Below are 26,064 nucleotides of genomic sequence, written 5' to 3'. Positions count from 1 at the left end.
CACTGCATAGATGCATTATCCATACTTCCATGATGGAATTTATCTAAAACGGTCTTTTTGGCAGCAACAGAAACATGGCCATTGGATCATTCTTTGGTAGGCCAGTTAGTTCAGTTGGCTACATGGCAAACGTGTGGCTCAGAATAATGCCAACAGCATGAGTCAATTCCTGCTCTGGCTCAGGTAGATTTGGACCTGCCTCCCCGCTCTGCCGGAGAGTGGAAGGCAATGGCAAACCATCCAATACTAACTAAAAAAAAAACCCCAAGGTGAAGCATCAGCAGACAATGAACCAAGGACCTGTATTTGGGCAGGACCCAATGGAATGGGAATCATTCTTTGGAGTAAACTATTTTGATGCCATCACTTTTAAAACATGTGCTAATGAAAACAACAAACGTGACATGCATGGTCATCGCAAGAGACAACTGACCTTTCAATAGTAAATATTACAGTGTCTACTGTAAATGTTGGGTGCTCAGTTACTAATCAAAGACCTTTGTCATAACCTTTATTTGAAAAGGTTATATTCGAGAGAACCTTTGTATTATTGCTACTCGCTATAGTCTGTGTATCCCTCTGCGTTATAAGCAGGATCCACATAGGCTAATCCATTTGGATCACACTATCCCAAATACATTTGTGTCAGAATATCGCCAGTCACATGATACATCATCCTTATGATATTATGCTATGCTACCTATGTCTGTTACCTGTGTCTTTTGTGTAAGCCACTCTCACCACTGAACAACGATGGCCAATGGCTGTAGACAACACAAAACATAACTATGCATGTTTTATAAAGAATGGGGAAAAATGCCATTTACAAGAAAATATCTCAATTGTGGATTGTCTGTTACTTGACTGGACTAGTTGATGACATCTTTAAAACTCCTCAACTCAGTTACTACCTCTGCCTCACTTCCTTTCATGATTCCATATTCACCATAATCATTAAGCTATCTTCTTTTTGTGGATTATTTAATTTGTCTCTTGCAGAAAGAGATGATATGATTGATGTAGCATGCAGCTATAGCATCAAACCCTAGGCCAAGCAGGACTCAGGAGGGTTCCAAACCCTAGTTTTCTCTGAATTGCTCATAATGTAATGCCCTTTCTGCAAGGATAGCATCAGGAGTACATTCTAATAAAGAATTATTTATTTCCCAGAAATCACTTCTTTTGATTTCCAAATTCAGGGTTATCGAATGCTATAGATTTGCAATCAAACAGGGGACAGATTTGGACTGAACTCCTCCAGAGAGCTGTTGAGGTAAGACTTCTACCCACTGCCTTGACACAAGATTTTGTGTTGGCGATGTTCTTCTCTGCAGGTAAGGCCAGGCCAATACCTAAACAAGGAATGTCCTTGGGGCCTAAGTAGAGAGGTGGTCCAGAAGGGAATTTGGTGGACCTTTAACTGCTGTTCCAGGGACAACTGGCAGAAGGCAGGCTGTGAGGTAAGGGTGCAACCCTCAAGGTCTGCCACCTTGATATTCCTCCGCTAACAATTTAGGGCAACATGGTGGAGGAAAGTAATACCATGCATTTTCCTTAAGAGCCTTTGAAAAATCAATATTTTCATCTATTTTCTCTGGTCCATACCACCTCACGCGATAGCTGGTGTCACACTGACCCATCAAACGCACATCTGCGATTTTTAAAACTGCCTATTTAAAATGCTAAGTGTGCTCTTAAATAATTTCTCAATTCAGTCACAAGCTTCGTTCAGTGTGATTTGAAAGTGAATAAATCACTTCAAAACAATTATTTACAATAAAGTCCAAACTGCAAAGATGATTTTTGTTTCTGGCAGTATCAGATAACTGTAAACTTGACCTTGTGAGAGCTAACTGCTTGGCAGAAGAGCTTGGCACTGTAATTATTTCATTATGACTTTGTGGTCTAAAATAAGCCCACGATAATGTAATCATATTTGTTTAAAATTTAAATAATTTATGAGCATTTTAACTGACTCCAAATTTATGGCTTCTTATTTGGTGAAGGAAAGTGACTGATGGAAGAATTACTCATGATTAGACACGTTTCAGTTGCTGCAGTAAATGAGATAGGGAATAGTCTGCACCGAATGATAAATCATCCAGCCCAAGTTCACGCAATGAAGAAAACGTTGTCAATCACTCCCTTGAGACCAACAGCAACATTGCACCTAACTCATTGCCGTGGAGTTGCCAAGAGTAAACCAAATGAAAGCCCAGCTGAGATCAGCTAACATTAATTAATTTAACCACTAATCAGTTGGATAGTGTGAATTGGTCTAGAGATTTCCCATGGGATAATGGCTGGCAAGGGCTCTGAAGGTCACCAGCCAAATTCAGCACATCTTCACCAGCTCCATCAGGCTCTCCATTAACCTCTTTATGTACCTGCTTTTCCTCAAGGCTATTTCTAAAAGCATAGGCTAAAAAGTTAATGTTGGCATGACATAAATTCCTCCAAGCTACAAAATCTGAAATATTTCCTTACTCTGGTAATTATACAGAATTTATGAAGATCATATTTCTATTTTATTGGATTTTTACAGCATGATAAGACATTCTGTCACCTGAAAATGAGAAAGTAAGGGGTAAGGAAAGTGAAGGGGGGGAGGGAGCGGGCGGGGGGGGGGGGATTAGATTTTATTCAAAATCCACCCCCTTCCTATGGGATGAATTCAAAGTGTTTGCATAAAATCCACTGATTTGTTTTTAAGAAGTGCAACTTCTCACCAACGTAGAAACCCATCCTCAGTGACTTTGGAGGCAGATTTTGAGACACCTCTGAGGGGGTGGGAACAGAGGTGTGCTGGTTCCTCAGTTCCATCCCACCCCACAGTCACTTTTACAGTGGTGAGCTGGAGGGATGTGGGTTGGCGTGAGGGTGGCGGGGCTGCTTGGCCGCACTGGGTGAGTGGCAAAAGGCTCATTAAGAACAGTTTCTCCCAGTCATTTTATCCCAACGTTTCATTCAAGCACACCTGAGCCAACATGCAGAGGTGAAAGGTTTGCTCACCATTAGGTCTTGGGTCTCATTTCCGTAATTAAAGGAGACTGTCTGCGATTTTGCAGTCAGCCTCCAGGTTTAGGTACCTGGAGACAACCTCTCAAGTAGCAGATCAGTGCTCTAAGCAGGCCTTCCTGCCTGCCTGGATAGAGGAGCAGCCACAGGTACCATCGCCTCACCACCAACCCTCCACTTGAAGTGGAGGCCTGACTGCAAGATCTATGTTTGAAGTTTAAAAAATGGATGGGAGTGTGCCCCCCTGTTGAAGCACCCCCTCCCTCACTTGCACTCTATTGCAACTTGCTGCTCCTTTCTAGCTGGAAGATCTTTGATTGGCCATTCAGCTTCGAGAGACTACCACCATCCTCAGTTGGGTGCTGAGCCCATCTCCAGGCCAATTAAGAGACCGATCCCATAAAAAAATCGGGATCGGTGACTGCTTCCTTGCGGTGGCGGTTTCGGGATCCAGGAAAAGTCCCAACTTCTGCTCACGTCCTTGGAGAGGAGGCCCTTCTTTCCTTTGCTTTCAATAATATGTCGATTTGGCAAGTTAAATCTCTCTGAATAACTCAAGATAAGGTTGAATTGTTCCTTACCTCTTAAAATTGTTTTGCTGTATTCAGTTAATTATAAAACCTGGTCCTCTGGGAACTGTTGCAATATTCTTATTCTCTCACTATCTAAAATTTACAATTCTCAGGGCTGGATCTATTTAAAATATAAACAGTAACTGAGTCAAAATATAAACATATTCTAAAATACACCTATTAAACTAAAAACAATCGTCATTAATTAAAACTTCACATTTTGGCATTTTTATTGTGCTTATCGAGATGTCAAAGCAACTGTTTATCCCAGCTATTTTGTCCCAACATGTCATTCAAGCACATCTGAGTTAACTTACAGAGGTGAAAGGTTCGCTCACCATTAGGCCTTAGGTCTCATTTCCGTAATACCAGCGAGCTGTGGATAATGTTTCAATGATGTTCGACCTTTTGGAAAATGGGATAAGCTAGCCCACAGGTATGTCCTGGGAGGAATGTAGGGGCGGAGGGGTCTGGAGTTCATGCAGTACTAGATGGAAGCAGAAAAAGCAAGAGTTCTGCTCCTTGACACATTAAAATAAGTGGAAAAAATAAAATCTCTACTTGTTCTCCAGCAGTGTCCACTGGTCCCTTTCAGAATGACTGGTTAGGCCATGGTAATCCTGCAACAATTGAGCAGTGCAGTGCCCAGCTTTTGTCAAGTTTAACATCGGGATCCTAAAACAGGGGCGGGATTCTCCACTCCCACGCCGAAATGCCCGCGCCGTCGAGGTTCACGACGGCGCGAAACGGCCCCGATCCCGACCGATTCAGGCCCTGACAATGGGCCAGGATCGGGGCCGCGTCATCTACACGCGCCAGGCCTTGTCGCCCAACTAAAGGCGGCGCCGCATAGATGACGCGGCCGCCGCTGCATAACAGGCGTCATCCACGCATGCGCGGGTTGGCCGGCGCCAACCCGCGCATGCGTGGTTGCCGTCCTCTCTAAGTCCGCCCCGCAAGAAGATGGCGGACGGATCTTGCGGGGCCGCGGAAGGAAAGAGGTCCTCCTTCAGAGAGGACGGCCCGACGATCGGTGGGCACCGATCGCGGGCCACCCCACATTTCAGGTACCCCCCGGTGCAGGATCCCCCCCCCCCCGCAGGCCGCCCCCCCAGCGTTCACGCACCACTCACGACGGCAGCGACCAGGTGTGGACGGCGCCGGGGGGAACCCGCCGGTTTGGCCTGGCCGCTTGGCCCATCCGGGCCTGAGAATAGCGGGGGTGGCGGAGAATCGCCATTTTGGGTGTCTCCGGCGATTCTCCGGCCTGCGGCCCGCGAAACCCAACCGGGCCGTTCCCGCCGCTTGGGAGAATCGCGAGAGGGCGTCGGACTGGCGTCCTGGGAAATTTTGCCGGCCCAGGCGATTCCCCCAACCGGCGCGGGAGTGGAGAATCGTGCCCCAGATGTTTGGCCCCTTGAATATGTTAATCAGGAGCTGACCACCTCCGAGGGGGCTGCTCCGTTTCTCTCTGGAAGTCTCAGAGGCGATTGGATACAACCATTCAAATATGACACACAAGTGTCCAGATCAGCAAACTAAATTGGGAACATTTGGCAAAGCTGAATGCGGAACAATACTCCCGATATTCTGTTGGAACACCCTACCTCAAAATCCTGATTAAAATTTCAACTCCCATATCCCACAGCTTCTAAGTTATGGTCAGTCACATCATGCCAGCCCAAGCTCATCAGTTTGAAACTCTCTAATCCCGTTTCACGCCAGATCATTACAGCAGCCAGGCAAGGAAGGAGGCTTTCACTCTACTGGACCCAGCTGGATTCAATCCCAGAATCTAATGGTGAAAGAATGGTGCTTAACCCAGGGGTCGACTGACTACAGCCTTACAAGAACCCAATAGGCCAAGTAGTGTCTCGTTAACCATGAACTCATAAACTGATTGGTGGATTTCTGTGTGAAGAGTTTTCAATCTGTCATGAATCCAGAAAAATGAAGCATAAATAGTGACCATATCAACAATAATCTGATAATAATCTTCATAATCTTTATCTTTATTGTCGCAAGTAAGCTTACATTAACACTGCAATGAAGTTACTATGAAAAGCCCCGAGTCGCCACATTCCGGCACCTGTTCGGTTACACAGATGGGAGAATTCAGAATGTCCAAATTACCTAACAACACGGACGTCATTCTCCGACCCCCCCGCCGGGTCGGAGAATGGCCGTTGGCCACCGTGAATCCCGCCCCCGCCGAAGTCTCCGGTAGATTGGGCGGGGGCGGGAGTCGGGCCGCGCCGGTTGGCGGGACCCACTGCTGGATTCTCTGGCCCGGATGGGCCGAAGTCCCGCCCAGAAATTGCCTGTCCCGCCGGCGTAAATCAAACCTGGTATTTACCGGCGGGACCAGGCGGCGCGGGCGGGCTCCGGGGTCCTGGGGGGGCCCACCGATCCGCGGGCGGGCCTGTGCCGTGGGGGCACTCTTTCCCTTCCGCCTCCGCTACGGCCTCCACCATGGCGGAGGCGGAAGAGACTCTCCCCACTGCGCATGCGCGGGAAACTGACAGCGGCCGCTGACGCTCCCGCGCATGCGCCGCATTTTCGCGCCAGCTGGCGGGGCAACAAACGCCATTTCCACCAGCTGGCGGGGCGGAAATCCCTCCGGCGTCGGCCTAGCCCCAATATTGGGGCTAGGCCGCCAAAGATGCGGAGCATTCCGCACCTTTGTGCCGGCGCGATGCACGTCTGATTGGCGCCGTCTTTGGCGCCAGTCGGCGGACATCCTGCCGTTGGGGGAGAATTTCGCCCCACGTCTTTCGGGACTTGTGGGAGGAAACCGGAGCACCCGGAGGAAACTCACGCAGACACGGGGAGAACATGCAGACTCCGCACAGACTGACCCAAGCCGGGAAACGAACCTGGGATCCTCGAGCTGTGAAGCGACAGTGCTAACCACTGAGCTACCGTGCCGGCCACTGTAATAATCATAGCCAATGTAAACACTAGAAAACCATAAGCCGTTTAGTTTAAACCAACTAATTAAATCACTGAAGAATTAATTTGAAAGAAGGCTAACCAAAGACAATGGGTAAATATGACTAATGCCTTCATAGGTATAATGTTCAATTTATGTATTGCAGAAGAAAAGATAGGAAATGAAAAACTCACTGTGATAGTCAAAAAAATCATAATTAATGACTGGGATAGATGGACTGTTTTGCATTCAATGGATGCACTGAAATAGTTCTATACTCATGGATACAATAACTCATTCAACATATAACCCTGGCTCAAAACACCTATCCCACCTTTCAATGGATAGCCTGCACCCTTCCTGCTGCTTCTGAAGCAAATGCTTGAGGAGAAGTATTATTGTAACAGCATTTGTGAGGGAATAAATGACAACTTTATTCTTCATGTTGTTTTAAAATTAAATTGGTGAAACGCTGCTGCTTAATTCATTCATCATTCTTGGCTAGTTATCTGCCAAACTCTGAACAATTGTAATTGGCTCTGATCTGGAGGATCATTAAACCAAATTGTGAAATGATGGGAAGTGTCTGTCTTCCCAAAGCAACTTCAGGACATCTGACCTTGGTTATTTCTTGAAGACAAAGGTGAAATGCCATTACAGTATATAGGGTGGCATTGATATTTTAATTTGAACTTCAATATTATCAAATTCCAATGAACAGTGTAGAAAGTCAAAGAAAGATAAATGATGAAGTCGCACATCAGCACCAAATAAACAATGATCTTTTTGACCACTGACCGTGACTAAGCAATGCCTGTTCTGTTGTCATTATTGTCTCAGTTTTCCCAGCTTCATGATAGTGGGCGTTGCCATATTCCCGCTGCCAGGGGCGGGCATGGCTCCAGATCCTCATTCAGGATAGCCTACATGGTGCTAAAAAAACGCCCCCCAAAAACCCACCAGCTTAGGGAAGGACCAGAACATATGTGTATGGTGAACAGGCCCCATTGAGCACCACTCACATTTATCCTCAGCCCCTTCAAAAAATGGACTCATCCTGTCCTTGGTGAGGTGCGCGCTAAACACCACCTTTAGCTCAATCAAGCTCAACGTTGTGCAGGGTGATGTCGCATTCACCCTACGAAGGGCCTCACTCCACACCTCCTCCTCCAAAATGGGTCCCAGTTCCTCCTCCCACCTGCCCTTCACTTCTTCCACTAAAACCTGCTCTTCCCCCATGATCCACCCATATATCTAGACGTGCTGCTCTCCTCTGACCCTGACATGAGAGTATCCTCTCCATGAAGGTAGACGGCGGTGCCGCGGGGAATGTCGGAAATGCCCGCCAAAGAAAATCCCGCACCTGAAAACACCTGAACACATCCAACCCCCCAAGCCCTACTTTCTCCTCAACTCGTCCCAGCTGGCAAACTGCCCCTCCAAAAACAAATCCCTAACCCTCTCCAGCCTTTTCCCTCCCCACCCCCCAAATGTAGCATCCAATTTTGCGGCTCAAATAAAAGGTTCATGCGGATAGGGGCTCAAGTTGACACTGCCCTCAACTTAAAATGCTGACAGATTTGCCGCCACATTTTAACGTGGAGACCCACGCTAACGATGCCGTCGCCAGCCCTCCAAGTCCATCCTTTGACAGGACCCTGACTCCATCCTCACCCAAATAACTTCCTGATCCCCAAATCACCCCAACACCTTCTCTGCATTAGCCGCCCAAAAATAAAACATCAGGGGCGGGATTCTCCGAACTCCCGCCGGTCGGAGAATCGCGGGGGGACGACGACAGCGTGAATCCCCGCCCCCGCCGGCCGTCGAATTCTCTGGCACCAGAAATTCGGCAGGGGCGGGAAACGCGCCACGCCGGTCGGCGGGCACCCCCCCCCCGCCCGGCGATTCTCCGGCCCACGATGGGCCGAAGTCCCGTTCCTGTCATGCCAGTCCCGCCGGCGTGAATCAAACCACCTCCCTTACCGGCGGGACTGGTGGCGCGGGTGGGCTCCGGGGTCCTGGGGGGGGCGTGGGCCGATCTGGCCCCGGGGGGTGCCCCCACGGTGGCCTGGCCCGCGATCGGGGCCCACCGATCCGCGGGCGGGCCTGTGCCGTGGGGGCACTCTTTTCCTTCCGCCTTGGCCATAGCCTCCGTGATGGCCGATGCGGAAGTGACCCCCCTGCACATGCGGGGGGATGACGTCAGCAGCCGCTGACGCTCCCGCGCATGCCGGACTTCTGCCGGCCGGCGGAGTTCCTTTGGCCCCGGCTGGAGTGGCGCCAAAGGCCTTTCCCGCCGGCTGGCGGTGCGCCAACCATTCCGGCGCAGGCCTAGTCCCACAAGGTGAAGGCTTGGCCCCTAAAGGTGCAGAGAAATCCACACCGGGGCGGCCCGACGCTGGAGTGGTTCCCGCCACTCCATCCCGCCGGGACCCCCCGCCCCGCTGGGTAGGGGAGAATCCCGGCCCAGGTTCTGCGGCACCAACTACCGCCCCCCCAACAGCCTTTCCCACCGTCGGATCTCCCTCCTAATTCTCCCCACCCAACTAAACCCATTATGAGCCACTCCATTTTCAAAAAAGTGACTTTGGTAGAAAAACCGGGAGGCATTGAACAGGAATATGAATTGTGGCAAAGTATTCATCTTAATAGATTGAACTCAACCCGCCAACGACAATGGGAGGCTGTCCCACCTTTGTAAATCTGCTCTAATCCTACTCAACAGGCCCGTAATGTTTAACTTGCGAAGTCGCACCCAGTCCCGGGTCTCCTGGACCCCCAAATAGTGAAAATAGTCCCCGCCAGACTGAACAGCAGCCCAGCTCCTCTTCTCGCAGTGCTAACCACAAAATATTCCCTCTTCCCAACATTCAAGTTATATCCTAAAAAGGAGCCAAACCTCTTAAAGATGTCCAATATATCCACCTCTTGCCTTTTGAAGTGCAGTATTCTATGATCATATCAGCAGGCTATTAACACAGGCAGGACTTCAAATTCAGATCTGCTATGCCACGATCTCTCTGCTTGCTGCCATGAGGAAAAGCCATATTCCATCAAGGCCAGAATTGGGCAGCTTTTGGCACATTAGGGTCTTTGCAAACAGATCAGACATGTTCTAACTCTTGTCATGTTAAGTTTGACACGCAATTCAACTCATGAGCACAAGGTGCCGGAGGACAGTTTTTCCTTTTGTGTGACCATTTCAGCAATTTTCAGCATGTAATCTCAGTTTCTTTCTCTGTCTGAATTGTGGTTTCTGTGTCAATTAGAATGTTTTTTTCCTTTTCAGTTACCTTCTCATTGTCAAGCTTCCTTCTTCAAGCACTTATTTGCCCAATTCAATTCTTCAATGGACTTGTTCTTATTTTCTTGTTGCGTTTTCAAGGATTCAGCTTTTTCTTCATTATCTCATCAAATTCTCCTTCTTCCTTACTTCATTTTGTAAATTTTTGCAACAGTTTTTTCCACGTTTGCTGTCAGTGATTTCATGTTGTTGTTTTAATGTCTTCTCTCGGGCTTTCATTCTTTTTGCTGATACCTCTTTATGTTCAATAGTTCCTAGTTTCTTTTGAAGTCTTTCATTTCTGCTTTTCTTCCCCAGGTGAATCCATCATGTTCTAACTGGACATATATATTTCCCAAAGTCAAACCCTTTTGCTTCACTGTTGGTCAGGTCGGTTTCTGACGAAGTGTTGACTTGCTTCCATTCTGCAATTCTCTTGTTGCTCTTCGTTTGTTAATTTAATGTCTTTTGGTATCCTCCTTCTGGGATCTCTCAGTGCCCTCCTTCCGGAGGTTTTCAGTGCCCTCTCCTCTGAGGTCTTTCTTTGCCTCTTTCCTGAGGTCTTATTGCCTCCTCTGAAGTCTTGGGTTTCTTATGATCCTTTTTTGTTGAGAGTTGCCCTCTATTGGGGGCTTCTCCAATTTTCCTGTCCATTGCCCTCGGTTTATGCTTGTGCTTGCCGCATTAAATGTATTCCCCTTTTCAATGCATTACCTTTTAAAGACTGTCATCTTTTTTGAACTGTCAGCAGCTGCTGGTTCTCTCTCTATGCTTTTCCTACGCCTTTGAAGTTAAAAATTTTTTTTTTTGAGTACCCAATTCATTTTTTCCAATTAAGGGGCAATTTAGCGTGGCTAATCCACCTAACCTGCACATCTTTGGGTTGTGGGGGCGAAACCCACACAAACACGGGGAGAATGTGCAAACTCCACACGGACAGTGACCCAGAGCCAGGGTCGAACCTGGGACTTCGGCGCCGTGACACTGCAGTGCTAACCCACTGCGCCACCGTGCTGCCCTACGCCTTTGAAGTTTTGGCGGGAACCCACTGCTCCTCTCTTCCAAACCTCCAAAACGGCTCTCCGCTACTGGAAAGCCATTCCAGAGATCCCTGCAACTTTCCTTTGCTCATTTGGCCGCACAGAGAGTCTGATCTCCTTCCTCTTTTTGATTTGTCCATTTCCGCCAATTTTACTGGAAATCCAATCCAAGGGATAAACTTTTAAAACTCTTTTACTTCTTTTCTTTCTTTTTTTTAAGACAGGTTGGGGAATTCCACCCAAAACTCCTCTGCTGGAAGTCTCTCAGTGCAGCGGCTGTTATCAGGAACCCGGACCCCCCACCCCTCCCCGACGACCCCCACCACCCCAGGATCCCGGCAATCTCAGCCTCTTCACTTTCCCGCACTTATAAAAAACTCGCTGCAGTTCCTTGGGCCATTTTTTCTTTTTTACTTAAAATCTCATTATTTTCTTTCTTTTCCTACATATTTCTAAAGTTCAACTGCACTGGCCAATTTAGAATTGCTCTGTCCCTCAGGGTCTGGCAATATCTCAACATCCTACTGGGTCTATTCGCCCAAAGACAGGCATTCGGTTGAGTATTTTCTCTTCCTCAGACTTTGATTAAAATAGGACACTCACACATGGGTCACAGGCAGTGTCATCAATAATCCATGTTATCCTTGTCGCCAATGTATTAATTGCATTCTAACAGACTTCATTAGGAATACAAAGGTTATTTGTTGATAAGGAAAAACTGTACAGAGGCCACAGGCCTTGCCTGCTCTGGAAAAGCCCACTGGCTACTCCAGTCCCTACATGTCTTCTGGATGGCTTTTGCCAAAGAAAGGATTCCAGCCCCTGGGGTAATTACCCACTCTCAGTCCCAATTGATCCCTCAAGGCAGGTGACCCTCTTCTACTGTGCTGCCCTTAAAGGGACAGACATCACAATCATCACAGTTCCCTATCCAAAGTTGTAATGGTTCAAAGTGTCACAGAACACCCCGCAATATAATTGGTAAACTGTGCGTGTGTCGGAGTTGTCAGTCTTCTATTGCAATATGGAAGCAACACAAACTGATCAGATTATAAGGTGAGAACATTTCAATGAATACACACTGTAGCTTTTCAGGGGTAATGTCTCCAAGCTTTCCATGAAACCAAACGATAAGTCAATAAGAATTCTTCATCCAAGGCAGATTCATACCCCCGAGTGCAATCTAAATCTTCTACTTTAATCTCCCAGTTTAGAATATAACAGCGAAAAACGTTGGAAAAACCAGTATGAAATGAGAAGCAATAATATCCTATTATTTGACTAAATACACTCTTGTTTTCCAAACCTGGAACATTCCTTTACGGCAGCATGAGAAATTGATGCAAATGCAACAGCTGGAGCATGCTGCCTACCTTAGAGACCAGTCGTGATTACAGTAAGGTTGGACATTTCCCAGGTAGAAGCCCAGGGACTGAGTCACATCCACAAGATTGGTGAAGTTGAGACTAATGCTGTTGTACAGGACTGACGTCATAGTAATTTCATCAATGGCCCACACGTCCTCTTTCGGCCCAGAGTGATAAGGCTGCCACCACCGGAACTGGATGCCAAACTGCTGGGCGTTGTCTGGGAGCTCCACAGAGATGATTCTATGACCAAAAAGAGCTTTGTGTGAAAATTCCACGCAACATAATCTGCCAATCATCCCTTTGTGTCGACTGCGTTTTCGGCAGGTGCAGAGTATGGTGAAACATAAAGTCAAGCAGTGCCCACAAATATTGTCCTGCAAAGGGGAACGATTTGGCAAGGTGTTAAAAGCATGGATGTCAAGACAAGAAATTACACAGAAACATGCTGACAACATTTTGATAGATCTCATTCGATATTTAATAAAATTACTTTTTGAGACGGAACTGTTTCTGCTTTGTTTCAAAGACAGCTAAGGCATCTAACGTGAAAGTGAACCAGAAGTCTTATAAGGCAAAGCTTATTAAGTAGTTTGGGGGAATTTCCGTAAAGAGTTGTCAAATTATTTAGCGGTCTTCACATGTAAGTTACAGATCAAATGATCAAAAATTCCAGTAACATTCACTGTCAAAAGAACTCCAGAGAATGGTGAGAAAAATTAACGTGGCCAGATTAATACTTCACTTATTGAGGTGAGATCATTTCCTACAGAGACCCAGCGGGAGTCCAGGTAACGTAAGCTTGATTCAAATTTAGTCGCACTTTTAAAATTATTAGGGTAATAGGCTGTTGCTCTTTCAAGAGCACGTGATGGCCTCCATGACAGAAATCTCCTTATGGGGGAGATGGTGGAGTAATGTCACTGGATTAGTAATCCACAGGGGCCAGGCTAATACTCTGGGGATATGGGTTCATATCCCATCATGGCAGCGGGTGGAATTTAAATTCAATTGATAAATCTAGAAAATGAAGCTGCTCTCAGTAATGGCGAACAGGAAACTATCTTCGTTTGTTGTAAAAACCCACCTGGTTCACTAGTGTCCTTGAGTGAAGGAAATCTACCATCCTTACCTGGGCAGGCCCACCTGTGACTCCAGAGCCACAGCAATGACGCTTAATTGCCCTCTGAAATGGCCGAGCAAATCACTCAGTTCCAGGACATTTAGAGATAGGCAACAAATGCCGGATATGTCACATCCCATGAAAGGATAAAGGAAAAAAATTCCAGCACAAGTAACAAGGGAGCGTAAAAAGTGAACAGCCATTAAGGAACCCAAGTATTAAAATGTTATTGTTTAAAGGAGAGTCAATGCTTAAAATTAATCATTATATTTGGATGCAAATCTGGATCTTGTGGTTGGCGACATTGATGGATTTTTAAACCAAAAACATTTTGTTAATATCTTTCATCCAATATTTTACCATAGAATGAATCAAATAAATGGATCAGGGCTTGCATTGAATGAGTGAACAGTCAGGCAAATCTTTCATTCGCAAACAAAACCAACAATCTTTTTTTGCCATAGATATTAAATATAAACAATTAACAGGCCAACACCAAAGCTCTATTCTCAGCCAAAGAACTAAGAGACATATCTGTTTGTGCCAGAAGTTTAAAAACTTCAAACAAGTAAATATTGCCTCTCTTTCCATTGAATCCACAGTTTAGACTGAGTTCGCTAGTTTATTCAGAGTTGCCAGTCATCATACTTAGGCACAAGCGAAAGTCAGTTTTTCAACTCTACTCTTTTTTCCTAATTGCTAATACTAGAAATTAGAGCAGAGTCTAAATTTAGTACTTGGTGTTTGGTCAAAACGTTCTTACCGACTTATATATTAGAACAGTGTACACCTTACAAAGTATAGAGCACTAATGAAGAATAATGTCATGTTTTTAAACAACTGTCGACATATGGAACAGCAGGGAGGACATATTATCATTGGAAAAAATAATTCTATCTCCATGATTAGCTCCATAAATCAACAACACTGTTCCCACCCAGCTCCGCACCTGCCAGGGCCAGCAAGCAACTGGATTTCTTGGCAAACTTACTGGCCACAGCTACTGCACAGCCCCGATGATCTTCCTATCTAAAAGAGCTTTCAGTAGGCAGCATGCTGAATTTCATGTCTGCTTTCAATTTATTAACAAATCTAAATCCTTCATGTGAGACTGACTTGTACCCAGTCAGCGATTTCTATTGGACAACACTGTTACATCCAAGTTTTCAAAGGTTAAATTTCAATATAAACTATTTAGAATGAGATCAAAGACACCTGAAATATTTTATAATGCAAAGGCGACATTAATATTTGAAGTGAATGGCAAAAACTGTGGCAAATGGATTTCAATGCTGGCAGGTGTAGGGTCATCACTTTGAATTGAGAAAATGGTGGAACAGGATACTTTTTAAATGGTGAAAAGTTAGAGCTGGTGGAGATCCAAATAGACTTGCAGCAGCATTTTCAGCCCCTGGTGTGGGTGAGTATGGAGACAGGGTATAAGATTCACACCACTGATTGGTTACTTGGGGTTATCCCACCCCCGTCATTTTCCCTGAGGTGGGATGTGAACCTAAAGGACTACTTGCCCGCAAGTGGTGTGGAGCCAATTGAAGATACGTAATTGCCTATTAAGGCCTATTTTTAGAGGTCCACTGGAATTTTCCTGAAGGCCTGTGGTCCCTCTCCCCAATGCATCAGCTCCAGGCCAACTACCCAGTACAGGGTGAGGGACCAGTGCTCCAAGGCAGGCTTTGTGCCCTTCCTCCCTGTCTGACCTCAGCTATGTGCCTGGATATCTTGTGGACAGTTCCCTCAACATCAAAGTACGTGAAAGGGCTGCCGAGGCCTTTTTTAAATCTAAAAGTATAAAAGATGGAGGTGTCCTCGCTCTTGTTACCCGAGCTGTAGCCTTTATCTCCTTCCGAGCTGATGGCCTTATTATTACCTCTCCAGTGTTGACAACCCACACCCCAAACCGAATTGGATGGCCAGCCTGCACTCTGGTCATTAGTGGACCAATTGAGGGAAAATTGTTGCCAGATGACGCTTTCCCACATTGGTCCTTAACTTGACCCCAATGTTGGTGTCCTGACCTAAAAGGCAATTCCTATCCTTGGGATACAGGTACAAATATCATGAAGAAATACACCAAATAATCAAAAAAGCTAATGAAATGTTGGATTTTATACCTAGAAAATCAGTATACAAGGGGGTCGCTCAAGGTGATGAGAATTAGTCAGCAGTGAGAACAGGAACGTGTGTGCAAAATCCCACAGGAATCGGGAAATGCGATCCTCGCTGGTGAGATCACATTTCCCAATTGTCCCCACCCCTCGCCGATGACATAATGAGGTTCCTAACAAGGAAGGTTGATAACCTCATTTAAATACATTACAATATCATTAGCAGCCTTCCCCTCCCTCACTAAATATTCACCGCACGCCAGCGTGAATAACAACAGCTGTATAAAAATGAAAACCTGGCAACCTCACCTCCGAAAGGAATGTCGGAGGTGAGCACTCAGGCTCCATTCCTCTTCAGGGGGTAAATTGGAAAGGGGACACTGGAGAGGAGTGGGAGGCCTAGGTAAGTGGAACCCGGATCCAGCGGGTGGGGTGTTGTCTCAGCATTTCGGGAGAGGTGGGGGCTTGTGTGCGTGGGAGCGCTTCTCGGGACCCCCTTGATGGGCTTGTGCCCATTTTTCCGGTGAGGGATTGCCCTTCTAGAGAGGCAGTTGGAGGTGTGTGGGGGACATGTGGCCTGCTGAGGGCCGAGGTGTTTCTCTCTCACAGAATTGAGAGGGATAACTGTGGGAGATTAGCCGCTGGGGGAGATTGGCCACTGTGGGAGAGGGGAGAGAGTGAGGCTCATTGGAAAGGTGCTCACAAAGGGGGATGTGCATGGGTGGATGTCCCAGATCCTGAGAGGGTTGTGGGTCAGGGCATTGTCACGACTCGTCATCACTCACTTTTATGTTCTCTTCCTTTCAGATATGGATTTTTGAGAGAGTCATGGAGCCAGTCGAGTTGGCAGTTCTATTGATAACTGTGCAGCAGCAGCATAGACATCGACGTGCCACCGCAGGCAGCCAGGCTGCACGCAGCCAGGACCAGGGCTTGCAGAGGAGCTGGAGGCCGGACTCTCTGATCTTCCAGGAGCAGGGCCGCAGATGGCTGAACCTCGGAAAAGGCACTACGAGCCACGGTCCTACTGTTGGAGAACTTTCTACTTCCAGATGTCAGACGTACAGTGAATAGAAAGGCTACTTCTGTCCTGGGGGACGGTGGACCACCAATGCCAGGGGCTTCAAGAGTCGCACCACATGGACTGGGAGGTCACCCTTGCCCTTGGCCCCGAAAATCACAGCCACTCTGAACATTAATGCCAGCGGCTCGTTTCAGGGCTGCACGGGTGAAGTCTGCCGCATACAAGTGCATAAGGGAGGTGACAGATGTGCTATTGTGAGGCTCCATCAATGCATTAACTTTGACTGGGATCAGGTGAACAACATAGCCAGGGCCATGGCTTTGCCCACATAGCTGCCCTACCTCAGGTTCAGGAAGTCATCGACTATACCCACATGACTCTGCATGCCACATTGCAGCATGAGGCGCCATTTGTGAACCGCAAGGGATCCCAGTCCCTCAATGTTTAAATAGTGTGTGACCACGGCATGCGCAATATGTGGTTGTGTGTTCATTTCCCGAGGAGTACCCATGGCAACTACATCCTGGGAAGCTCGCAGGTCCTAGCTGTTTTTGAGGGAGAGCAGCAGTTGGAGGAATGGCTCCTCAGGGACAAATGGGTGGCTCAGTAGGTGGCTGATGACACCAGTGTGGAAGCCCAAACACTGTTCGGATGAGGCGGTCGAGGAGGATGGCAAGGGGCAAACTGCGGAGGAGGTGGAAGGACCTCAGGTGATGGCCAGGGCCTGCCTGGGTTGCAGGGCTATGGATTCACTAATTGCTTCTTTGTTGGGGACGGCCACAACTAGGACGTGAAGATCTCAGCCTGCGGGAGGATAATGTGATGGTCGCTCCATTCATGGGCAGGGCGCTAAAGTGTCTGACCGGACACTGCAAGAGAATGCTGATGATTTACAGTGAGGGCAGCAGGGTGATGCTCCTCTCATTCTCCCTGAAAGATCTCCAGTCTGACAGAGAGCTGAGTGTGACCTGCCACTGAACGAGGTGATTTACGGCCCAGAGAGGCTGAATGACGGATCTCAGCTGCTACTGTCTCCTCCGAGGTCAGGGGTCCTGGTGTTTTTCTCCACCTATTGACGAGGTGGATAGACTCTCAGTGTTTGCAGCCCAAGGCATCCTCAGAACTAGAGAATGCTGTCAGAGATGAGAGGCCTGAAAGGCGGGGGGGGGGGGGGGGGGGGGGGGGGTGCTGCCGTCCTCTCATTGCAGAGGGAGGAAGCACCAAATTTGCGCAAGGGCTTGTGGAGCATGGCACCATGCCATGACACCACGGAGGCTCTTTATGGTTGAACAAAGTGAATTTTAATGCAAGCTAGTTATTACAATGGTGACTTATCTCTGCCAGGTTCACCCGTGCCCACTAGGTGCCTGTTGCTTCTTAGTCATCCTCACCCTCCCGCTATGCCTAGGTGTAACTCCCCAGGGTACACAGCTGAGGTTGAGGCAGTCTGCTGACTTCCATGCCCTGTTTCCTGAGATGACATTGATGTGTTTCCCCTGGGAGTGGAGCTGGAACGTTGAGGGTCCGGGCCTGCTTTCGGGCAGCACAGTGTGCGGTCTGGAAGGGAGGGAGGTGTTAGATGAGATGAGCACCCCCAGTGTCTTCTGGGTGGGAGATCGCAGGCTGCGCTCCTGCTGATCCTCTTCCCTTCAGGTGCCCGGGGGGGGGGGGGGGGGGGGGGGCTGGGCTCCTCCATGGGACAGAGGGGCAACTGCAGTGAGGTCCAGAAACCCCGCCATTCTCCAGTGTTGACACCCTGGAATCTCACAAGTATCTGCACCATGCAGTTGAAGCCCTGCACCATGGAGTTCATGCCCTCAGCCATGGAGGTCATGACCTGAATCATGGTGCGCACACCCCCCCAACTTGGAATGCAGGTCTCCACTGTGCACACCACCCTCGCAGTGTTAGCCTCGCTGCATCAGAATGATGGCACCATCTCCTCAGACAGAGGGCAATAGGACTCCTTCAGTTGGCCTTGCAGTCTGAGGAGGGATACGGTCATCCCTTCCTGATGCTCGCGACTCTGCCTTTGCAGCTCTAGCAGCCATGTCCTCTTATAGAGTGACCTGGCCACAGCATCCCATGGCAAGCATCTCCCCGATCGAGGGTAGAGATTTACCCGCCTCTGCTGGACCCCCATCCAGAAGTTTGCTGAGGGCTCCTTTAGTGAATCGTGGTGCAGTCATTCTGGCAGCCACCCTGCTGATTGGACTTGGGACAAGTGCTGGGCAGTGCTGGGGAGGTGTTTAAATGTTGAGCTCCACAGATTGCATGCGTGGCGGAGCGAGCGAATCAGAGAGAGGCCTCCATGGGAACAGCTTGTAACACATGGCCAAAATTTTTTTATTTAAGAGATTGAATATACGGCGACTTTTCCATCCAATAGCGCTGATGGGATTCCCTCCGTTTTTCTCGGGACCGACACTTCAAAGAAATATCGGAAATATCGGCGGCGCGGTGGCAACATGGTTAGCACTACTGCCTCACAGCGCCAAGGTCCCGGGTTCAATTCCGGCCTTGGGTGACAGTCCAAAGATGTGCCGGTTAGGTGGGTTGGCCATGCTCAATTGCCCCTTAATGTCCAAAAGATTAGATGGGGTTACTAGGTTATGGGGATAGGGTGGAGGTGTGGGCCTAGGTAGGGTGCTCTTTCCAAGGGTCCAAATGGCCTCCTTCTGCACTGTAGGAATTCTATGAATTCCACCCATCAACACAAGAAATAGGAGTAGGAGGCCCTTAGACCCATAGGGCCTGCTCCGCCATTCAGCAGGATCATGGCTGTTCTGATTGTGGCCTTAACTTCACTTTCCTGACTGTCCCCCATGATATTTGACTCCTTGTCAGTAATATCTGATCAAAAGTGCAGCTACATTAAACCTAGTTAATCCATGGCTGAAGTACTGTGGGTAGTCCTGAGCACCACACCTGAGGAAGGATATATTGGCCTTGGAGGGAGAGCAACGCAGATTTGCCAGATTCCAAGGGTAAAACTATGAGGAGAGATTATACAAATACTACATTCCTTCGAATTTAGAAGTGATCAGTTTTTTTTTCACGAAAGTCAGGGAAACTGAGAAGATAGAGAGTTAAAAACTACTAATACTGGTTGGGGATGTGGGAGCGGGGCCTAGTTTAAAAATTGAAGCCAGGCCTTTCAGGAATAAAATTCGGAATCGCTTCTGCATACAAAGGGTGATAGACATTTGGGCCTTACTTCTGCAAATGACAACTGATGCTGGATAAATTGTTAATTATAAATCTGAGATTGATAGGTTTTTGTTAACCAAACGTATTAAGGGATACCAGGCAAAGGCAGGTGAATACGTGGAGTTAGGTCACAGATCAGCCATGAATACCTGGAAAAGGGAACACACTTGAGCCACTAAATGGCTTACTCCGTTCCTATATTCTTATTCAAATTTTATGCTGCCTTCATTATGCAAACTATCTAGTTTTCTGCCAAATGATAAATAATCAGGTGGCTGCATAACAGGTGTACAATTCTCCTCACCAATTAAGCAATATGCATTCCCAGGATGCAGTGCCCTGTAGCAGGTGTGTAAAATAGAAAATCAAACATTTGAAGTAAAGTCACATTTGAAATACTTTGGCCATTTGACCTTCAAAATAACATTAATGAGTTGAAGACGACAAACAAAAATAACTCTGAAGCTTAGGGCCTATAACTCAGTGTGGTCCAAAATGTTAGCCGCTTTGAACATTGGTTAATTTGGAATCCAGATGTAGCTAATTGCATTACTGATTAATAGCTTACCTTGTCAGTATTCATATTTGCATGATATTTGCAAGGATTCTTTAATTTGCGGTGTGTTTGTTCATAATATGGCAAGACAAAAATCAGACTGCATGGGTATATTGTAATCCTTTTGAGTGACTTACTTCCTTGGTTACCATATGATGGTAGAGGTTTAAGTAAATATACATATGTCAAGTACATTTACCTGTATTGCGGGGTATATACCCGATGTCTTCTACTAAAAAGGAAGCTGCCATAAGAAGGGGATGGGGAGCTGGGTACGATGGAAGAGTGTAGCAAGGTGCCAGCAGGCAGGGAACTACCGCATACCTGTAGTACAGGGCCTTACCATAAATCATCTAATAAATACATCAGTGGTGACTACCACATTAACCCCTATTAAAATTGAGTCCGGCGGGGGTGGTGGAGAACTATATAAGTACATGTTTTAACTACAAAGAAATGGAGTCCCGATCAAGTTACAGGTTCAGTTGGTCCGGAGCCTTGATCTGCCGTTGGGAGCGCCGCAGTGGTGGTGGCGATTCCGGTGTTGGGTCTGGTCCTCGGTGACTCCGGGAGTGTGCTGAAATCCTCGTCATCCTCGGGCATGGGTAGGGGGAGGACGGATTGTCCTGGGGCGGGCGCTGCGGCGGGGTGCGCCGGGGGAGGGAGGGTGACGTCGGGTCGGAAGGGGGGGGTTGTGTGGAACCAGCTGGTGGCAGGTCCCTGTGGGAGACAGTATCTTGGCGGCCGCCGGATTTCCTACGTAGGCGTACTGGAGGTTGGCGTGGAGTAGCTGTACCCTTTCAACCAACGGGTCCGCCTTATGGAGTAGTACGTGCTTACGGAGGAGTACAGGTCCTGGAGCTGCGAGCCAGGTCGGGAGCGACACCCCGGAGGTGGACTTCCTGGGGAAGGCAAAGAGACGTTCATGGGGTGTGTCATTAGTCGCAGTGCATAGGAGCGACCAAATGGAGTGCAGTGCGTCGGGGAGGACCTCCTGCCAGCAGGAGGCCGGGAGATTTCTGGACCGCATAGCCGAGGATGGCTAAGCGGTTCATGCTGAACACCCACTTCTCCTTGTTGTAAGTGAGGTTGAGGAGAGTGGCGGTGCGGAGAAATTTGGCAAGGTTGGCGTCATGGTCCTGCTGATCGTGGCCGCAGATGGTGACATTGTCAAGGTACGGGAAAGTGGCACGCAGCCCGTACCGGTAGACCATTCGGTCCATTTCCCGTTGGTGACGCCGAAAGGAACCCTGAGAAAGTGGTAAAGGCGGCCATCTGCCTCGAAGGCAGTGTATGGGTGGTCCGCCTTACGGATGGGGAGCTGGTGGTAGGTGGATTTAAGGTCCACAGTTGAGAAGAGGTATTGTGCAATCTGATTGACCATATCAGATATGCGTGGGAGGGGGTACGCGTTGAGCTGCGTGTACCGATTGATGGTCTGGCTGTAGTCCACGACCATTCTGTGTTTCTCCCCAGTTTTCACCACTACCACTTGGGCTCTCCAGGGGCTGTTGCTGGCCTCGATGATGCCTTCCCGAAGCAGTCGCTGGACTTGGACCTGATGAAGGTCCTGTCCTGGGCGCTGTACCGTCTGCTCCTGGTGGCGACAGGTTTGCAATCTGGGGTTAAGTTTGCAAATAGGGAAGGTGGGTCGACCTTTAGGGTCGCGAGGCCGTTAACAGTAAGGGGTGGTAGGGGCCCGCCGAATTTCAATGTTAGGCTCTGGAGGTTGCACTGGAAGTCCAGGCCGAGTAGTAAGGCAGCGCAGAGGTTGGGGAGGACGTAGAGGCGGAAGCCGGTAAACACCACGCCCTGGACAGTGAGAGTGGCGATGCAGTAGCCCCGGATCGCCATGGACTGGGACCCGGAGGCCAGGGAGATTCTCTGATTGGCGGAGTGCACCACGAGGGAGCAGCGCCTTACCATATTGGGATGAATGAAGCTCTCGGTGCTCCCAGAGTCCAGCAGGCAGTAGATCTCGTGCCCATCGATTTTCACGTTTGTAGAGGGGGTTGCTAGGTTGTGTCGGCGAGACGGGTCAATCGTGACCGAGGCGAGACGCGGCTGATCGTCGATGGTGGGGGTTGAACAAGATGGTGGCGCCCACGGGCCGTACGTGGTCCGAGAAGGGGAAGATGGCCTTACGGGGGGGGAGTCGGAACAATAGCGATGACTGAACGGGCCTGGCACACAGCCGCGAAGTGCCCCTTCTTGCTGCAGGCCTTGCAAAGGGCGCTCCGGGCAGCTTTGTCGGGGATGTTTTGGCTGCCCACAGAAGTAACATTTGGGGCCCCCGGAGTTGGTTGGCTGCCGCGTGGCACAGGCGTGGGGTTGGCTGAGTGGGACCCCCAATGGGGCGGCCGTCTGCGGAGTCCACGATGCGTAGGAGGGGTGGGCCGCGCGGCCGGGGGTGTAGGCCTGGATGTTGCGCGAGGTGACTGCCAGCGAGAGCGCAAACCTTTTGGTTGCCGCGAGGTCGAGCGTGGTCCCTTCTAAAAGGCGTTGGCGGATGTAATCCGACCTTATCCCCATAACAAAAGCATCCCTCATAAGCAGGTTCGAGTGTTCCGTGTCCGTGACGGCCTGACAGTCACAGTCTCTGACTAGGGGAATTAGAGCACGCCAGAAGTCTTCTACTGACCCACCAGGGAGTTGACTGTGCGTGGAGAGGATGTGTCTGGTGTAAAGCGTGTTAGTCCGCTGAGCGTAGTTTTCTTTCAGTAGCGCCATGGCTTCGTCATAGTTCGCTGCGTCCTGGATAAGCGGAAAGATGTTGGCGCTCAGCCGCGTGTAGAGGATCTGAATCTTCTGAGCTTCCGGAATTGGGTCTGGTGCAGACCTGATGTAAGCTTCGAACAGGCTAGCCAATGTTCAAAGTCCTTTTTGGCGTTGCCTGATTGCGGATCCAGCTGCAGGCGATCCGGCTTGATGCGGAGGGCCATCTTCTGAAAACGTGTAATAAATTGATGCACGATCAATTACACAAAGATGAGAGTTGAATGCAACTGAGGCTTTATTACACTAAGATGTGTGACCTCCTACAGCAGCTGGCGAAATGGCTGCTGTATGGGGAGCACACATATTTATACTCCGCCTACTGGGCGGAGCCAGCAGGCAGGGAAATACCCCCATACCTTTAGCACAGGGCCTTACCATAAATCACCTAATATACACATCAGTGATGACTACCACACTCGGCAGTCTCCACACTCGTTCCAGGGACTCAACTCGTAACCCAGCCTGTCCCGCTTGAACAAAAAAAAAAATCCCAAGTTCCAGGTTCCTTTTTGCCAGATTGGGTTTGTGAAGCCGGGAAATATTTCAACTGTGTGAGCCCAACCTGAGAGTGATAACTCAGGCCCAAGATCTTCCGGTCTTGTTACACTCCCGCTCAAGCGTAACGAGGCCGATGAATAGCGGGAGACGCCCAAAACGGGAACCGCGCAGGTGCCAAACAGTTTGTGATGTAACCGGCTCACTCCCCTCGGCGAAATCGGGATCTCGCCGCAGCGTGGCGAGAAACCTATTATCACCACCTAAACGCCATTTCCATACAATTAACTAGAGCCACCTGTTATCCAATGGCCTCCCATCAATCAGCAGCCTCCCCAGCAAGTGGCCACGCTGTCGCTGATTAGTACTCCTTTTTAAAAACGTGAACCTGACGGAAGGGCTTCTGTGGGGAGTAGCCATCATTGCTCACAGGCAGAGAACCCGGGAGCGCAGGGCTTGCTGCCCCTGTGCTTGGTGGGGGAGGGAGACCCTCAGCTGGGATTGGGGGACCCTCCGCAGGGGCGGACCACCATGGGAGGGTGGGGGAGGGGGGCGCTGTGGGGAGGGTGGGGGGGGCAACCGCTCGCTGCACCATCATGCCAACTCCTGGATCGTGTGTACCCATTCCAGGGACAATCCTTGTCCCTGCTGTCTGCCCCAGGACCACCCATAACCCACACTGACGACAGAGGCCTCTGGCCGTGCAGCTGAAGGAAATTGGCAATTGTGGTTAAGTGAGCACTTCACACAACCCAAGTGTAATCCCGTCAGTGGGTGGGCCATGTAGCATGCGGGAGTCACTGCCTGGACAGTGTACCTCAACACTGGGGGAGGCAACACCACACACGCAGCAGCAAACATACGAACGCCCAGGGGATAGGGCACAGTTCCAGGGGACATGTCCACAGCCGGAGGGTGCCACGGGGAGGGGGCCAGTATCTGCTCGCGGTGATGCATTGCGGAAGAAAGTGGCAGAGGCTTCCTACTGGTTGTGCACAAGGGTGTTTATTGTTCAATACAGGTCCCCACTCTCCTGATGGTGCTGCCCTCCTACCCCCTCACTCCCCAACCCCTACCTACTCCGTCCCCCCCCCCAACCCCTACCTACTCCGTCCCCCTCCCCCAGTGCCCACAGTGATCCTCGATGCCCTTAGCCCTCCTAGCTCTAGCACTAGGTCTGGGTATGTCCCCAGGATGCACATCTGAGGTGGAGGCAGCCAACTGCTTACTTTGTCCCGTGGCCTTCGATGCCCCTGGCGGCCATCCTCTGGGGGCTCTGGGGCCGGAGGGCCCGGCTCACTTGTCGACGACACATGCACAGCCGAGCCGCCCTGTCCCATGTGCTGACCCTGAGATGCGGCCTCATCAAAGTGTTGGAACTCTGGAAAGTTGGTAGCCACCATCGCCAGCATCCCCTCCACCCGGTCGGTGCCCATTGGGCCCTGAGGTTCACCTTGGGACAGAGGGGCAGCTGGTTCGAGCCCCGGTTGCCATATATTGTCTGGCTCTGCTAGCCCTGGCAGTTCCCCATGGTGTGCACCATTGTGCTGACACCTTCAGCAATTCTCCTCAGTGACTGGGACAAGCTCCGCAGAGCCTCGGCCATTCCCAACTAAGAGCGGGACATGTCCCGCAGAACCTCAGCAAGGTTGGCCTGGTACTGGGTGACATCCCCCAGCGAGGCAGATATACTGCTGAGACCCTCAGCCATGGCCGTCACCAACTGCGCGACGCCCTGGACACCTTCACTCGTGGTTCCACATTGTGCACCAGGCTCTGCACTGCGGCCGCCACCCGAGCAGTGTTGGCCTCGGTGCTACTCATTACCGGCGCCATTTCCTATACCGGTAGCCTGTGGGACTCTTCCAATTGGCTATGGATCTGCTGGAGTGACGCTGACATCAGCTCCGGGTAACCCTGTTCCAGAAGCTCAGTGTCAGGCGGGGACCCAGCTGGCTCCAGGGATCCAGCAGACCTCCCTCCGACTGCTGTCTCACCTGGGCCTTCCTGCCTCCACCTGATGTGCATCAGCGACTGTGTGGTGCTCACCAGATTGTGCCCTGGAAGCCTGTCCACTAACATTTCCCATTGAGGTGTGTGTCTCTGTGATGGTGGAGAGTGGGGATGACAGCTGTGCCGCGACTATGACAATTGCATCTTTGGAGTTCTCCTCCGAGGTGGTCTCCTCGGGGACGGCACCATCGGCTGGAGGACCTGCGGGAGAATGGACATGTGGTCAGTGGGAGGGATGGGTCAGTCAGTAAGGCAATAACAACTCACGTTTGACAGGTCCTCTGGGCGGATCCTGGTGGTTCCTCACCTCTGCGACGTCCAGCAGCCTCCGCGATGCTGACCGATCTGTCCTCAGCCACACCGGCACCTCCAGGGCCCGCTCCTCGAAGGTGGTGAGAATTCTTATGTCCGGCACCCAACCGCTAGTCTGGGCCCTCTCCCGGCGATTGTGGGTGAGCTTTTCCTGAGGGGGACACAGAGAGAGCATCGTTACCTACACCCGTGGTTCACAGTTGTGGGGGTGG

At 49.6% G+C, this 26,064-nt stretch overlaps 1 protein-coding gene across 2 annotated transcripts in view; it reads right to left on the bottom strand.

The window, feature by feature from the left end:
• LOC140387945 (reelin-like) overlaps positions 1-26,064 on the bottom strand; it is a 520,778-nt gene that overhangs the window by 184,835 nt on the left and 309,879 nt on the right. For both annotated transcript variants that reach the window (XM_072471313.1, XM_072471312.1), the window contains exon 21: positions 12,222-12,458. In XM_072471313.1, coding sequence (XP_072327414.1) covers positions 12,222-12,458 — 237 coding nt within the window. The remainder of the gene's footprint in view (positions 1-12,221; positions 12,459-26,064) is intronic.

Source organism: Scyliorhinus torazame, chromosome 13 (assembly GCF_047496885.1).
Source record: "Scyliorhinus torazame isolate Kashiwa2021f chromosome 13, sScyTor2.1, whole genome shotgun sequence".
In the NCBI taxonomy this organism is placed as follows: domain Eukaryota; kingdom Metazoa; phylum Chordata; class Chondrichthyes; order Carcharhiniformes; family Scyliorhinidae; genus Scyliorhinus; species Scyliorhinus torazame.
This window is presented reverse-complemented; position numbering and strand designations above follow the sequence as displayed.